Source organism: Stylophora pistillata, chromosome 8 (assembly GCF_964205215.1).
Source record: "Stylophora pistillata chromosome 8, jaStyPist1.2, whole genome shotgun sequence".
Classification (NCBI taxonomy): domain Eukaryota; kingdom Metazoa; phylum Cnidaria; class Anthozoa; order Scleractinia; family Pocilloporidae; genus Stylophora; species Stylophora pistillata.
The window spans coordinates 26,905,514-26,921,186 of NC_142526.1; the positions used below are offsets into that span (position 1 = coordinate 26,905,514).

General features: G+C 38.9%; 3 protein-coding genes across 5 annotated transcripts; 1 reads left to right on the top strand and 2 right to left on the bottom strand.

Moving 5' to 3' along the window:
* The first annotated feature begins 32 nt into the window (after positions 1-32).
* On the top strand, positions 33-6,765 carry LOC111333576 (dehydrodolichyl diphosphate synthase complex subunit DHDDS). 3 transcript variants are annotated; one of them, XM_022939182.2, is made up of 7 exons: positions 36-300; positions 1,748-1,890; positions 3,524-3,640; positions 4,676-4,777; positions 5,237-5,351; positions 5,855-5,962; positions 6,200-6,765. In XM_022939182.2, the coding sequence occupies exons 1-7, from the start codon at positions 118-120 to the stop codon at positions 6,560-6,562; spliced, it is 1,131 nt and encodes a 376-aa protein (XP_022794917.2). In that variant the 5' UTR covers positions 36-117; the 3' UTR covers positions 6,563-6,765. The 3 variants fall into 3 exon arrangements, with proteins under 3 accessions (XP_022794918.2, XP_022794917.2, XP_088585842.1); XM_088729716.1 differs by lacking the exon at positions 36-300 and adding an exon at positions 1,008-1,032; XM_022939183.2 differs by lacking the exon at positions 5,855-5,962 and having other exon boundaries at positions 33-300.
* A 2,416-nt stretch (positions 6,766-9,181) lies between these two features.
* On the bottom strand, positions 9,182-11,640 carry LOC148725689 (E3 ubiquitin-protein ligase TRIM45-like). The gene has a single exon (XM_088729715.1). It carries the CDS (start codon positions 11,517-11,519, stop codon positions 9,330-9,332), a length of 2,190 nt encoding a protein of 729 aa, XP_088585841.1. The 5' UTR covers positions 11,520-11,640; the 3' UTR covers positions 9,182-9,329.
* A 1,179-nt stretch (positions 11,641-12,819) lies between these two features.
* Positions 12,820-15,385, bottom strand: LOC111333601 (E3 ubiquitin-protein ligase TRIM45). The gene has a single exon (XM_088729916.1). The coding sequence runs from the start codon at positions 15,260-15,262 to the stop codon at positions 13,052-13,054; it is 2,211 nt and encodes a 736-aa protein (XP_088586042.1). The 5' UTR covers positions 15,263-15,385; the 3' UTR covers positions 12,820-13,051.
* Positions 15,386-15,673: the final 288 nt, after the last annotated feature.

Below are 15,673 nucleotides of genomic sequence, written 5' to 3' on the forward strand. Positions count from 1 at the left end.
ATGACATCATGCATAATCATGAAGGACGCAGTGCGCATGCTCAAACTCTACAAACTTCATTAATCGTGACCAGCCGCCGGGATGCCTCTGTGGTGAATAGAATACTAAACTTGTGTTATGTCGTGGTTTAAGGAAGAGAGGAAGACCTCTTTCATTAGAACGTTCTGTAATAATGTCATCAAAGCCGGACAGATTCCTAAACACGTCGCGATCATTATGGACGGGAACAGAAGGTTTGCGAAGAAGGTGAAGTGCGAACGGTCAAAGGGACACGAGAAAGGCTTTGAGAAGTTGACTGAGGTAAGATACGTAGCTGTGATTTACTTAACAAGCTTCTGTCTGCAGTCACAATTTTAGCATAGCTTTAAGCTACGTTCAAACGTCTTTTTACGGAATAACTGCCATTGATTTCAAGCCAAAAAAAAATCAAAAAATATTATATAGTCCAGCCTCTGCCTGCACGAATTTTTCATCGCACACCCGATGTACAAAGTACAGTTGAATTGAAGATATATCGAAATGAAAGCAAAATTTAGAATTAAGGCGATGATTTTATCGATGGGATTTTTTTTTTAACAATATGATTTCTCTAAATTCTGCTATTGTGTTGACTAGCCTTTTTTGATATTTTGTGGGGAATTTTGACATACGCATACATACATGTAACCTGATACTTAGTCATCTGACATCCTTTTTGCAAGATATTTCTCAGTTCTTTGACTCTCAGGATTTGAAAGTTGATCCTTTCAACTCTCTTGTTTTGGCTGTTCTTAGGAATTTGAAGTTATATCTAAGCAATGTCCCTCCAATTTGATCATTTTCTCAGTTCTCGTTGACTGTGCGCAATAGTTTATTAAAGATCATAAGGAGACAGTTCCAACATGTCACCCTAGGACTGTAACGATGAAGCCTTGCATGACCTCTTCCTTTCCCTTGTTTTATTCAAGGGAGATCGGTAAATAGTGCAGTGATGCCCTCTCTTTTTTTAACATTTTGGTCAAAAGATCCTGACCAAAATAACCAATGATCATGGTAAGTGGGCTTTGAATTGAACGTGAGAAGAGAAATTCTCATGTCTGCAAGTATCCATGTATAATTTCATTTATTACTGGTATATAAACACCATAGACCTTTGTTGACAAGAAAAATTGACTTTATAAAATTCATCAACTTGGCAGAGCTCTGTGGAGCCAGGGGTATAAGGATTTATTGTCAAATAACAAATAAAATATTGTATTGAGTGAAAAAGGGGTGACCCATCATCAGTGATATCAGATACAAAAGAAAGTTATCGCAACTTTACGTGTGTGCAATTACGGCTTTTCTTAGAGCTAGAAATCCCCGTGAAACACTGCTATAATGTCATTTGGTATGCATTTTGGTGTGCATTTATCATAGCATGAAGTGAATTTCACTGTGCTATTCTCAATTGTCACATCTCACTCATTCTAAATTATGTTTAAGCTTTATTTGTAATCTATTACCACTGCTGTACCTCTAATTCCCGCCCGCCCCGACTAGCTCCTCCTGCTATTTACGGGTGTGAACGGTCTTCATGAACATGAAAGTTTGCTTGACAACCGATTAATGTTGATATCTTGTAAAACGTGTAGATTAGATTAATAATAATTATATCAATAATAATAATTAAGTAGACATCAATTAATTAATAATAATTAAGTAGATGTAAGTACAACTTATGAAGTTTAAAGGTCTAATAAAGTTGTTTGTTTGTTTGTTTTTCTAGGTGTTGGAATGGTGTTTTGATCTTGGAATACCAGAAGTTACAGTTTATGCATTTAGTATTGAGAACTTCAAACGATCACAAGAGGAAGTTGATGGACTTATGGAGCTTGCCAGGCAAAAATTTGATAGATTGATGGAGGAGAAGTAAGGGCATTCATTATGAATGAATCGTATAACTAAATTCCATTTTTAGAATGAATTACATGCTCTCTCTCCATAATCCAATTATATGCCAGCACTCTGCTTTAATTCAGGACTTTCTCACACACAAGAAGAATCTCAGTCCCCCTGTATGGTTTATTAAATTATTCCAGATATATTACATATAAAGTAAGTTAATTTTTTTCTATGAAAGAGAAAATCAAGTACCGGCAAATATTTTTTGCATTGATGAGTCAGCTTAGAGCTGGGCCAAAGGAATTTCTAAACTCGCTGGATTTTTTCATCAATAAAAATTAAAATTGTATGGGGTGGACTACTACACTTAAGGCAATTTGCTTTCAATTGGTACAGGGCTTGACGCTAATGGTAGCCAACAACCCACAGACTAGTAGAAATTCAGTTTTGGCTAGTGATTTTTGATTTCCACTAGCCAGTTTGGCTGGTAAACAAACTGAAGTTGTTGCAGCATCTAAGCTGTTACTAGCCACTTGGTTTGCAAGTTGAAAAGTTAGTGTTCAGCCCTGTGATAATTGATAACTTGGGGAATGTAAAATGAGACTGCCTCCAGGTTAGTTCAATTGGTTAGAGCGCCAGATTGTGTTGTGTGGGAAGTCGAGGGTTCGAGCCCCGGCCGGACCAATACCCATGGTCTTAAAATAAGTGAGGAGAATTTGCTACCTTTCTATAATCTCAAAAAATGGATAGATATTCTAGTCTTCTCGGATAAGGACGAATAAACCATAGGCCCCGTCTCCTGCAGGGTTAGGGGTAGGAGATGTTAATTTCCCACGCACGAGATTACTGTGTGGTGGATGTCCTCCCCTGGAGTGGGATGGGAGGGAAGGTGAGATCGTTACATGGACTGAAGTGGCTGCCAGAGGCGCCTGATAATGCTGACGTCCGATCTCAACCTTATCATTGTAACTAGACACGTTTGTTGTTTAGAGTGCTTAAGACTTTCTTTCTTTCTTCCTTTCTAATTTACCCTTTATGCCCACAGGAGACACATGAGCAACTAGCGTGTATTCTGGGGATCCTATCAGAAAACAAGAGCATTTTTGTCTTGTTTCTACCATGGCTGTGATTTTTTTTTTTTATATATATAAATTGAAAACAATGAGTCGAAATGAAAGTTAATTAAAAAATGTTCAGCTTTAAATAATCTTTATTTGATACCTTATTACAGCAAACAGTAAAATGTATCATGAAGAAGAGGTAGAAGAAGATTGCATCAGATTAAAAATCTCCATTCAATTCGGTTATCACCTCGTATTCCAGTTATAAAAAGGCAAAAAAAAGAACTCTTAAACACAGTTCAGAATTAAAATAACTTTACTTGTATTTCACCCCATCACTCCAATGGAGGAGGCTGAGAAAGTGAAGAAATTGACGACCTACCATTTCACCTATTGTGTTAGCAAGATTTTGTCCTGATTACTCAGTCATTCTTTCTTGGCCTGAAAATTGTCCTCGGAAAGAGCAATCTCTCATACCTGTTCCTCATTACTGTGAGAGGTGTAAAAATACCTGGACCCATAAAATATGAGGCCATGCTATTGTTTTAAATAAAATGTATTTATTTTGAGATAATTTTTTAACATCTTTTTTATTGAAGAGAAATGATTATGAAGCATGGAGTTTGTGTGCGAGCGCTTGGTGATCTCACCATGTTACCAGAAGATTTACAAAGATCAGTGGCAAGAGTTGTGAAATTCTCCAAAAATAACATCAAGTAAGCTGGATCTATGTTTATAAACCTTTATCACATCTATGATGGACATGGTGAAGTTAATTCTTGAGTCCTGCTAAGTGACCCTTTCAAGTAACTCTACTTCAGATTCTGTTGTGGAAGAAATTATATTTAAGGATAATTTCATCCAGTCCCTGATCCAGAACCCAATTTATCGCAAGCTACATTGCACTGTACATTCCAGCCAGCATTTCATTAGATGGTCATGCCTGTGATATGTTGGCCCCAAAGCTGCAGTGTATTATAACTGCAGACTGATTTGAAAAGTCAGAGTTTGTGTCTTCTCTATCGACACAGGAGTACAGTCATGTACACATACTGTATAAATGAGTAGAGCTGAATTGTAATGAGAACACAGAGAGTAGATTGATAATTTAACAGTGGGGTATTTTTTTTTTTTGAGGGGGGGTTAATATAAAGCATGTACATAGGCTTCATGGGAATTTTTGTGACAGTCAAGGGCCATGTTCCCTAGAAAAGTTTTGCAGGGGTTTCATTAAGGGCCGGGCAGCGGGCAAATTGACCGGTCGCGAGGACGGTTTTGCCCACCTGGTTTGACAATCTGGAGAAAGTTTATCTCATAACGAAGTTCATTTCAAGAAGGTTTTGCCCGCCTATGAAAACCAGTTACCCTCCTGCTGAAAACGTTCATGAAACCCCTGGTTTTGACATTGTTGATGAAGCTAGGGAGTCCCTGGGGGAAACTGATGAAAGTGCAATTTGGTGTTGTCAATCCATCCAGGTAGAGTGTCAATACTACTTATATAGGTTCTTGCATATTTGTAATGAAGTCTTGTTTTATCTGAAGATATGTTACAGTTCATTTGAAAACCTGTGGATCATCCTTAGCTTGCCATTCCTACAGAAAATCATCTAAAAAAGATGAAAATAATTAGTTTCCTCTTAAGATGTTTTTTTTTTTTAACACCAAATTGTTAAATTTATACCTACAGGTAGAAACCAAACTGACTTGAACAGTATAAGTTTCCTAACTTCATTTGTGTTTACTTCCTCTAGAGCAACTTTGAATGTGTGCTTAGCATATACATCAAGACATGAAATTTCAAATGCAGTAAAATTAATGGCTGAAGGTGTTGAACTTGGCTTAATAAAAGCAAGGTAGGATTCATCCTATAGGGGTACCAGTTATTTCCAACATTGAATAAACTCCACTTAAATAAAAGAACAAAACAACAAGAAAAATAATTGTTACTTATAGCAGTGCCTTACAAATAGCAAAGCACTGTGAGACAAAGCAAGGGGTTGAGGTTAAAGGTTGGGAAAGAGCAGTGAAAGAGAGTTGTTTTAAAACTTTAGACAGTAGCATTTGTAGAGTAGCTTCTGACTGTTGCATGTATGCCAAGTCGTTTACCATCATACATTTTTTTCTGCCATCATAAATAATATTTCTAGCATCTTGTGTTTTCAAAAGGACAAAGCTGCTGTAATCTGGGAAAATTAATTTAATCAGAGCTACAGGACTGGTGTATATAGTTCTATTTTTTCCTTAAATGTTTAAAGTACATTGTACAGCAGTTCATTACATGTTCTGACTTCAACTGCTTCTTTTCTTAACAGTGACATTAGTGAGTCTTTACTGGAGAAATGTCTTTACACATCACCCTCTCCACACCCTGATATGTTGATAAGGACATCAGGAGAGGTGCGGTTTAGTGATTTCTTATTATGGCAGGTGAGAGAAAAAGAGGTTTGATGTTTCAAGAACAAAAGGCAGGAAACAACAAGGGTTTCTGGGTCTATAACTTTGAAAGATTTGTAAGACTATGTGTAAACTTGTACATGTACATGACATATCTCTTGATATAACTACCTACTTGCTCTGCTTTTTTTGCACATTTTTCACCATCTCTGAATGGTACATGTCAGTCTTACCTAATCAAATCCACCCATCTTGGTGGATGAGAACTAACCAATCACAGCCCCATCTTTGATAAGATGTTAAACAATTCAACTTCATCAGTTGATGGAGACTCACAGCATGCATTTGAGATGTCTCAGTCCCACTTGGAAATGACTACTTTGCAAGACTAAGAATGAAAAGTCATGATAAACAGTAATCTTTCAATTTTAAAGTTCTCACTCGGTTCTTCCCCTGATCATTAATTTTTTAAAAAATCGATGAATCCTGTTGAACAGTAGAAAGTAATGTTGTGAATTTCACTAATTTTGTTTCAGTGTTCATATTCCTCGTTGTCATTTCTCAAAGTTTTATGGCCTGAGTTTTCAGTGTGGGATTTTTATGGAGCCATTCTCTCATTCCAATGGAATTATAAAGCATTTAAGGTGAAAGAGACTTCTGTAATCAATCATATTTTGTTTCCTCAACACAATCACATTCTAAATAAAACTTCCAAGTGCTCCTGGTTTTTGTTCTAGTTTCACAGAGGCCGGTATTAATACTTTTGGATTACCTCTCACCTTATATGATGTAATGCAACACTCTGGTTTAGATTGTGTTTCTTTACATAAAAATATCTTATTCCTGCATAAAATGAAGTGACTATGGGCAAACACTTGCAGGAAGCTTCTGAGAGCTGTAAGACAAAGCAATCACAAGCCGAGTTGGACTGGGAGCTACAATGTGTGTTGGATGAAATGGCAGAAGAACCTGTTTCAGTCTCCAATGGCAACAGTCAAGGGCCAAACACAAGAATAGCATGTGAACAGAATGGTACCACAACTGAAGAAACACCAGCAACAAATGGTTACCACAGGCCTCACACTAACATACATAATGTTCAAGACCTAATTATCAAGCCTTATATTCAACAGAGACTAGAAGCTTATAGAGAGTCCAAGCAGTCCAGGGTAGATAGATTTCTTGCACACTTGGACAACAGACAAGTTGAATACCTTGAGAGAATATGCCCTAAAGTGATGTGAAAGTATATTTGTTGTACAAAACCTCCCACACTCAGTACTTCAGAATTTGAAAGTAGAGTAAAGTGGTTGTGTATGGCCATTCATAAAGAAGGAAAGCAATCAACCAATCACCAGTATGTTGATGCATTCAATCAATTAATTTAGACCAGTGATTTTTATGTGGTTACAACATTCTTTTAATTAAAAAACAAATAAACTCTAAATTGCTCCAAAAGACCTGAGCAGTTTTCAGTTTGCACTATGGAGTAAAGCTTTGAAAATTGTGACACACCATGTTAGGGAAGGCAATCCAGGATATGTGATTGGTCTAGAGACTAATACCTCCTTCTCACCCACTCTGATACAAAATGAAAACAGGTTACTTCCCTTCAGCCTGCATTTGAGGCAGTTTGCATGCTTTACTTTTAATTACTTTGACCATGGTCAACACCAAGGTTTGGGTCTTATGACATTAAATCAACTAAAGAGTGCGTTACATTGAAAAGCGCGAGATAGTTTATCCAAAAAAAAAATTATTTTCTGCCAAATTTTCCAAGCTGAGTAAACACACATGCATATTTACAAACAAGCAAACCAACAAACAACCAATCTGTGTTTATTCTTAGGATAACAACTCTTTCTGAGGAAGGGTTTTAATGTATTTTTAAAGAGGAAGGAAAATTTGGGGGGTAATATATTAGGAAACTGACACAGTAAATGAATCATCTATGTTCTCTGTTCTGAGGAAGAGGTTTATACAGGAAAAGTTTCATACATTATCAAGAAAGGAGTTTATTTTAAGTTAATTAATAGTAACAAATTAAAAACAATACAAATTTTTTTCATTTTTTCTTGCCATTTCATTACAATGGAAATTGAATTTCGGGGGCTCCATAGGTGGGTATTACAAAATAAAACCAATTGTTTACATCACTTTATTGTTGTCTCAGCTTTGTAACTAATAGTCAAAGTCCTTACCCCTTCTTACTGAAGAAGATTGGAAGAAACTTTCTCTCCAGGGCAAAGGCCAACAGTTGAGTCTTACTTGTGCAATTGTAAGGTGACGCTTGTGATTGGCTGTCGTAAAGCGTGGCGACGTGGCAAATTTAAAACAAACATGGCGGACTGAGACGAGCTTGAGGCTGTTGAAGTAGACCAGAAACTTTCCGAGCCAAAAATTTTCCCTATACAGAAAGGAAAATTGCTCTTTCGTCATACGGAAAAACTCTTTGAACGCTACGTAATCCCCCACTTCAAGCTCTCTAATTAGCCGGTGAAAAACGCCTGTCCTCTCTCCAGGAAATCCATTGTCACATGTAAATTTTCTGATTTTGTTTCGAGCCTTTCCTCGTCTTCACCGAGCTAAAGGCCCAAACAGAGAGCTGCAAGCACTTGCTTCCGAAAAAGGAAGAGTTCAGCAGCCGTCATCTTTGTTTACACACGACTGACCAATAATACGCGCAGGATTCCGCAAATTTTCCATACTAATTATTTTGTTGCGAGACAAGTTGGTCACGAATGTGGTAATACGCACAACGTGTTTCAACTTGCAATGCAATGATATTAAAAGACAAGTTGAAGAAAAAAGTTGCCCGTATTACCGGACCTTTAATTGCAATATCTAATTTTTCTCTGATTGGTTATCCTGTGGGGGGTCCAGTGCGGAGGGGAGTTAGAAAGGGTTCCAGAAGGAGGGGGGGGGGGGTTTCAGGATTTGTCTACACCTGGGGGAAAGATAATCTGTACTTTCAGCCAAAGTTTATAAAATTTATTACACTCGCACCAATGCATGTGCAAAGAAGCAAACAAAGATTAATAATAAAGTCTCTGAAGGGAATAAAGGTGTGTTATTTTCACTATTTAGTAGTGCATTTTGCGGGCTAAAATAGAGATTTCGGTGGCCAGAAGAATGTATTCCAGCCTGCATGCTTGAGCGTCTACATGATTACTGTCATTTTTTTTGTTTTAATTTTTTAAGTGCTATCCAAAGTGATGTTATAATAAAACTTATGTACTTGGGCATGGAAATGTTTTGGACCTCTCTTGGAGCTCATTTTAACCCTGACCTAATGGCTAAAATGACCTTGGGTCGCAAAAGAAAAACAAAACAAAATACCAGTACCAGCTTTTAAAGGCAAAAAAAAAGAACGAAATATCACAAAAATAGTAAAACAAGTGGAGGACATGCACCAACTCAAGTTCAAGATGATTTTCCGACCGCTTACATTTGAATCTGTAGTAATCTAAAACATTTTTACGTGCTTCATCTTCAACAGTATTAGCTTATCAAAAGGACCTCTTTCACTGTATTTTTTTTTTTTTTTAACAACTTTACCGGGTGTGACTAGACCGGGAAGGGTTAGTGCGAACGGAACACAAGGTCCATGCGAGGCACCACCCCTCCCCCCAATTCACCCTGGATAGACACTGCACAAAGATAGACCACAACACCGGGCACTACGTGCCCTACTCTTTTCGAGGAGTGTGTGGGTTCTTTAACGTTCCACAAATTTAAATCACATATAAGGGTACAAGTAGATCTGTCGATGTTGTAATCAATCTTACAACCATTCCCTAACTCATGATTTTAAAACAAGATTAGATGCCATGTCTACAGTTACTTGATGCTTTTACAGTGTTACACTAAATACATGTGATTGTTCGGAAATTCTATTTGTGATTTAAAAAAACTCTGAATCATAAACAAGGAAAATTTAACTGATAGTTAGAAAATTGAACTTTCCTGTGGTCTGAGGATTTAACACGATTTTTTCGAACATATTTTGGGTTACGCCAAAATTTGCAAGCGACAGTTGTCAAACTCACAAACAATTATGCGACCACTTTTCAATACTGTCAATGAAGTACGCCGTTTAATTTGTCTTAGGTCCGATTCATCTCCAGCAAACTTGCCAACAAATTGTCCATTCAGCGTAAATATTTGCACGGCATCGTGATTTTCACAACAGACTAAAAGGTGACCTGTTTTGTCCACTGCCAGTCCAGTTGGGTGATTAAGTTCTCCAGCCCCTGTACCAAATCTGCCGAATTCGTATAAAAACTGCCCCTTTTCATTGTAAACCTTAACGAGATGAGCAGCTCGATCGGATACAAAGATTCTAAAATCATAACACAGGCAGTCAAATGGCAGTTGTAACCAGCACTTTCCTACTGTCCTAAGAATGTTACCGTCAGGAGAAAAAATCTTGACACACTTATTCCCAGAATCACAAACAACAAGATTGCCCATTGGATCAAAGCATATTCCCCGAGGATTTCTTAGTGACCCGTCTATAGGTACAGCTGAAATTAACTCACCATTTTGGTGAAAGAGTGATATTTTGTTACTGCCTCTGTTAGCCACATAACTCCTACCTTCATTGTCTATACATACCCCTGTGGGACTATTAACCTGATTTTGCCCAAAGGACCTGATGAACTGTCCATCTTTGTCAAGGACCAGAATTCGGTTATTCTTTATATCAGTGACAAAAATCTCGTCTAAATTGTTAACAGTCACTCCCCAAGGCTGAACATCATGTTTTAGTACCATAAATCCGATGTGCTTGAAGGTTCTTTCTCTTACGTCAATTGGTGGAAACTCCTTCAGCTTTTCACCGTTTACTGTAACAGTCACTAGATGCTGTCCAGCTTCACTTGGAATAAAGGAAATTGCGTAGCTGCCATCATTTTCGTCAATGATTCTCACATCTGCGGCAGTTTTTCTGCTCTGAGCTGAATTGATTTCTGCAGTAATATAGTCCCCTGGACAATAGTACTGTTCTTTCAGTGAGTTCCGCGTGATAACTTTAAACTTTGATTCTAACCCCGCTGTAGCTTCTTCACATAATTGTAGTGAAGATTGGTCTACAGCAGTTCCAGTTTCAAACAGGCGACCAAGTTTCTCTTCTTTTAGTCTGTCGAGGATTTCTTGGTTTTTCAAGAATACAGTCTGAAGAATTTTTATATTTCTGGATAGTGGAATCTCGGGTGGATCATTGAGCCCTTGAAATATTTCATCCACCGATGTTTTTGTCCTGACAATTTCTGCTCCAGTGCTCCGTTTGAGAAGGCGAGTTACTTGTGAAACGATATCTTCGGTCCTCGACAGGTGATCTCGAAGTTCTTCTTTTTCTTTCATAAGTTTTTCTTGTGCTTCCTTAGTTTGATTTTCTACGTCAGTAACTAATCCTCGCTCTTGTTCTTGCAGAGTCTGAACAATATTTTTGACCGTTTGTTGTATCTGTAGTTTTATAGTTTGGGAACGATTTTCAAGTAGAAGACCCTCTTCCTCGCGTTCACGAACATGTTTTGCAATTGTATCGGATAATTTCTTAGTATCTTCAAGCTTAGACGCGATACTGTTCTTAACATAAGTAAAAACTTTTTCCAGTGGCTCCACATCATGTTTGCAGTGTTCCAAAGCCAAACAATTTTTGCAGACGGGAACTTGGCAAACTTTACAATAAAACTTCAGCACTTTTCTCTCGTGGAAATCTTTGGGGCAAAATGCTGGTCGTCTAATGACATCTTCAAAGTCCTCTTTTTGAAAATCTTTGAGGGATAACACACGATGCTCTTTGTATTCCTTTAAAATGTTATGTGCGATCAAACATTCCTTGCACCAGAACTTGCTACAATGAAAGCAATAAGATGCTTCATCGCTTTTCTTATCGCAGTTTCCACATGTCACTTTCGATGTGTTGCATTCTTTGATGGCCAGAATGTCCAGCAGATTTTTCAAGTAGAAACAGTCTGGCAGAGTTTCCATTAAGCCATTATCGGGCACGGCGACCTCAATCTGGCAGAGAGGACATTTAATCTTGCCTTGGCGAGCGTTTGTCCTTGCCAAGCCGTTCAGACATTCAAGGCAGAAAATGTGCAAACATGGCAGTTGTTTGGGTTCTTTAAACAAGTGAATACATACAGAACAGGTTACTTCTTCCCTTAGGTTGTGCATCAGAGTTGGAACATCCATTTTCAAACGACTAGGGTGAAGAGAAATGTTCAGGTTGCACAAAAGTATGATTATTAAGCAACTAGTTCTTAGAACTACAGGGGACGGCTCATCCTTGGAGACCCAGGGGCAGTGAGTCGATTTCAACATTTGAAATCGACTCACAGCCCCTGGGTCTCCGAGGATGGGGGCGGCTATTGTTGCCATGATTTCCTAGAAACGAAAACTTATTAGCCCATCTTGCTTTTGATTGGCTGTTTTTGCTCTACCAATAATGCGTAAAAGTTATTAGTCACGCGAACTTAAAGGTTGATTGAGCTTCTTCGTTTTCTGAGAATTTTAACAAAATTACTAGAATTCATGTCACTCTTGAGTGGTTCTTGGTGGATCTTTGTTGCTTTAATCTAAGGAGAAACCCTCAGGCAGGGGCGGATCCAGGAATTTTTGATAGGGGGGGTCCAAACTTTGGTTCAGAAAGGACTCATCGGACTCTTTTGAGGCAAATTACTTCTCCCCCACACCCCCCACGCCCCCTCCCAGCAGTCACGGTTGCACGTTATAATTCCTTGGCCGTTTACCGTTTACTTGGATTCATTAATTCAAAAAATCAGCCAGTTAAAAAGTGATATACGATCCTGCGGATGTAAGAATTTCAGTCTCAAAGTTGTAAGCGTCAGGTCTGATGGAGGGGGTCTGGACCCCCCGGACCCTCCCCCTGGATCCGCCACTGCTCAGGGGTTGCGTTACAAAACTCTCTCGGGAAAATGGGATCCTGACGCTCTACCATGGAGTAGAAGCCAGTTGTCGTGGAAACCAAACAGCTGTCACGCGAATGACAATATCAGTATAATTCAATCCGTATATATTTCACCTCCACATTTGAAAAGTGCTATAGAACTTGATATCTAAACCACTTTTTCAAATTCGCCTCAAAGTATAATTACTTTCTCTGAGCAAATGCCCAAACTGATGATGGCTCGTGGGACTGAGAGAGACCGTGGTAAATTAGCTCATCTTGTTGCTTATAACTTATGGCTAAATTCATTTTCTGACTGACTAGGAACTGGGACCTTTATGACGGAGGTATAGGACATTTAACGGTTGATCGTTACGTTAATTACAGGTGATGGTTTGCGGGCGCTCGCTTGACAGGACGCATGTGAGAGCTGCACACATGAGCGAGAATCGCGCGTTTCACTCCAGATTTCGCCTACTACGCACGACCAAACAATTTTGATTGAAAAGGAAACAGCTTACAGCGTGGATTTTTAAACCCTTTAGTTAGTCTACATTGTGGCTGAAAAGCCCCCAAGGGGGAGCCTCAATTAATGTATATTATTTATTATTATTTATATTATTTTACATCAAATGCACCTCGTTGTCATAGTAAAACGCATAGCGTACGTAATCTCCTGATTTAGATTGAATAATTCCCTACAACATAAAATTTTAAATATTACAACAAAAAAAGACGATCATGCCTGTCTCGTTTATAAATAAGAAAAATGTTTATAGGTATATGAAATTTGTTCCTGAAACTTTTGCTTTGAATGTTACGCAAAAATTTGCAAGCGATCATTTCCGTACTCGCAAACAACGATATGACCGCTTTTGAGTAGAGATATAGAAGTGGGCCGACCAAGTTGTCCTAATTCTTTTCCAGAGGAACCAAATTTTGACACAAATCTGCCCGTGAAAGTGAACAGCTGTACCTTGTGACTATGCTCTGAAGAGACTAAGAGGTGTCCTGTTTTGTCCACTGCTAGTCCAGTTGGGTGGTACAGTTCCCCGTCTCTAGTCCCACGCCCACCAAACTCATGCGAAAGTTGTCCATCTTTGTTGTAAATCTTGACCTTGTGGCCTTCACGATCAGACACAAAGATTTTATCCTCATAGTACACACAGTCGAAAGGCATCCGAAAACAACCCTCTCCTACAGTTTTTAAAACTTTTCCTTGAACGGAAACGATTCTGACACACTTATTCCCCGAATCACAGACAATGAGGTTACCTTGGGAATCAAAGCATATCCCTCGGGGATTTTTCAGTAAGCCCTCAATGTTGACAGTTGAGAGATATTCCCCGTCTGGAGCAAAAATCAATATATTGTTACTCGCTCTGTTTGCGACAAAAATCCTGCCATTATCATCTACGCTTATCCCTGTTGGTTCTTCGAGAAATTTTTCTCCAAACTTCCAGACAAAGTTCCCTTCGTCATTAAACACCAGTATTCGATTATTGTCCATGTCAGAAACAAATATGTCATTCGAGTTACTTACAGTCACTCCCCAGGGGGAGCTCAACTTCTTTTCATCAATACTTAGTTCTCCAAAATGTACGATAGGCTTAAAAGTGCGTTCTCTGACGTGAATGGGAAGAAGATCTCTCACAGTTTCTCCGTTGATTTCCACAGTTACCACATGCTGTTTGGCTCTACTTGGAATGAATGAAATTTCGTACCTTCCATCATTCTGGTCAACGACGTTCAATTCAGCTACCGGTTCTCCATGTTGTGAGTCTACAATTTCAACAACAATGTCATCAGCAGAGGAATAGAGCTGTTCCCCGGCAGAATTTCTTGTGATCGCTTCGAACTTTGTCTCCAGTCCCGCGGTAACTACGTCATAGCCACCGACCAAACACTGCTTTACGTCTGTTTCAGTGGTAGTGGTATGTAGGTGACCAATTCCCGACGTCTGAAGTCCCTTAAGGACTTCGTGGTTTTTCAAGAAGACGGTTAAACTCTTCTTTTCAATGGCTGGGAGCGGCATCTCTTGTGGCTCTCCGAGTTGCTGGAAAAGCTCATCTATGACTGTTTTTGTGGTGACAAGTTCTGCTCCTGTGGTTCGTTCAACGAAGCGTTCTATATACGAGATCGCTTCCTCGCTCTTGCTCAATTTTTCTTGAAATTCACGTTTGTGTTTCATAAGTTCTTCTTGTGTTTCGTTGCTTTGTTTTTCCACTTGGGTCACCAGATCACGTTCTTGTTCCTGTAGAGTAACGATTAAAGACTTGAAGGTTTCCTGGATTTTTTCTTTGACAATTTGGCGCCGCCGATCAGTAAGACTACACTTTTCATTTAGTTCTCGTATATAATCTGAAAATCTTTGACACGATTTCTTCACAGAGTCGAGTTTACAATCAATATCGCTCTTCAGCGCCTGTACGGTTGGTTCCAAATGTTCCACGTCGTGTGTGCTATGCTGTAGAGTTACGCAATTCTGGCAGACAGGTACTTGACACATTTTACAATAAAAATCGAGAACTTTTCTTTCGTGAAGATCTTCTTGGCAAAACTCTGGTCGTCTTACAATATCCTTGAAATCTTCTTTTTTAAAATCTCTTAATGCGATAACACGGTGCTCTTTGTTTTCCTTCAAAATGTCATGACCACTTAAACAGCCTTCGCACCAAAACTTGCTACAATGAAAACAATAAGACGCTTCGTCGCTTTTCCTGTCGCAATTTCCACAAGTCACCTCTGATGTGTTGCATCCTTTGATGGCCAAAAGATCTAGCAGATTTTTCAAGTAGAAACAGTCTGGCAAAGTTTCCATTGTACCACAATCGGGTACAGCGACTCCAATCTGGCAAAGGGGACATTTAATCTGACCTTGATGAGCATTCGAGTTTACCAAGCCGTTCAGACATTCAAGGCAAAAAATATGTAAACATGGCAACTGTTTGGGTTCTTTATACAGATGAATACACACCGGGCAGGTTAATTCTTGTTTAAGATTTTGCATCAGAGTTGAAACATCCATCTTAAAATCCTGTCACGAAGAAGCGTTGGTTTAAAGATTTTGCCAGAGGAGTAGTCTCGTGATTTTTACCATGCACATGACTCCATTGTGGACCATTGTGAACGCATTTCTGATTGACCAGCTCTCTTGTATCGTATCACGAGTACCAGTCAGGTACTAATCACGGGACAACCTCGTTCACAACTTCGTTCCAAGGGTCATCCCTCTTCGTCTCTCAACTTCAACCCTGGAACGAGGTTGATCACGTGAACCTGAAAAGTGGTCACGCAAAAGAGGAATGATCAGGGGTTGAATTAGGTCGAAATAGCCTTCGAAGAAACACAATTGTCGCTACGTCAATACCCTCTCGCACGCGCGAATAGCTCAATTTCGATGTTAAATTCAGTTCTAACAATAGACAAGTGAAAGTAG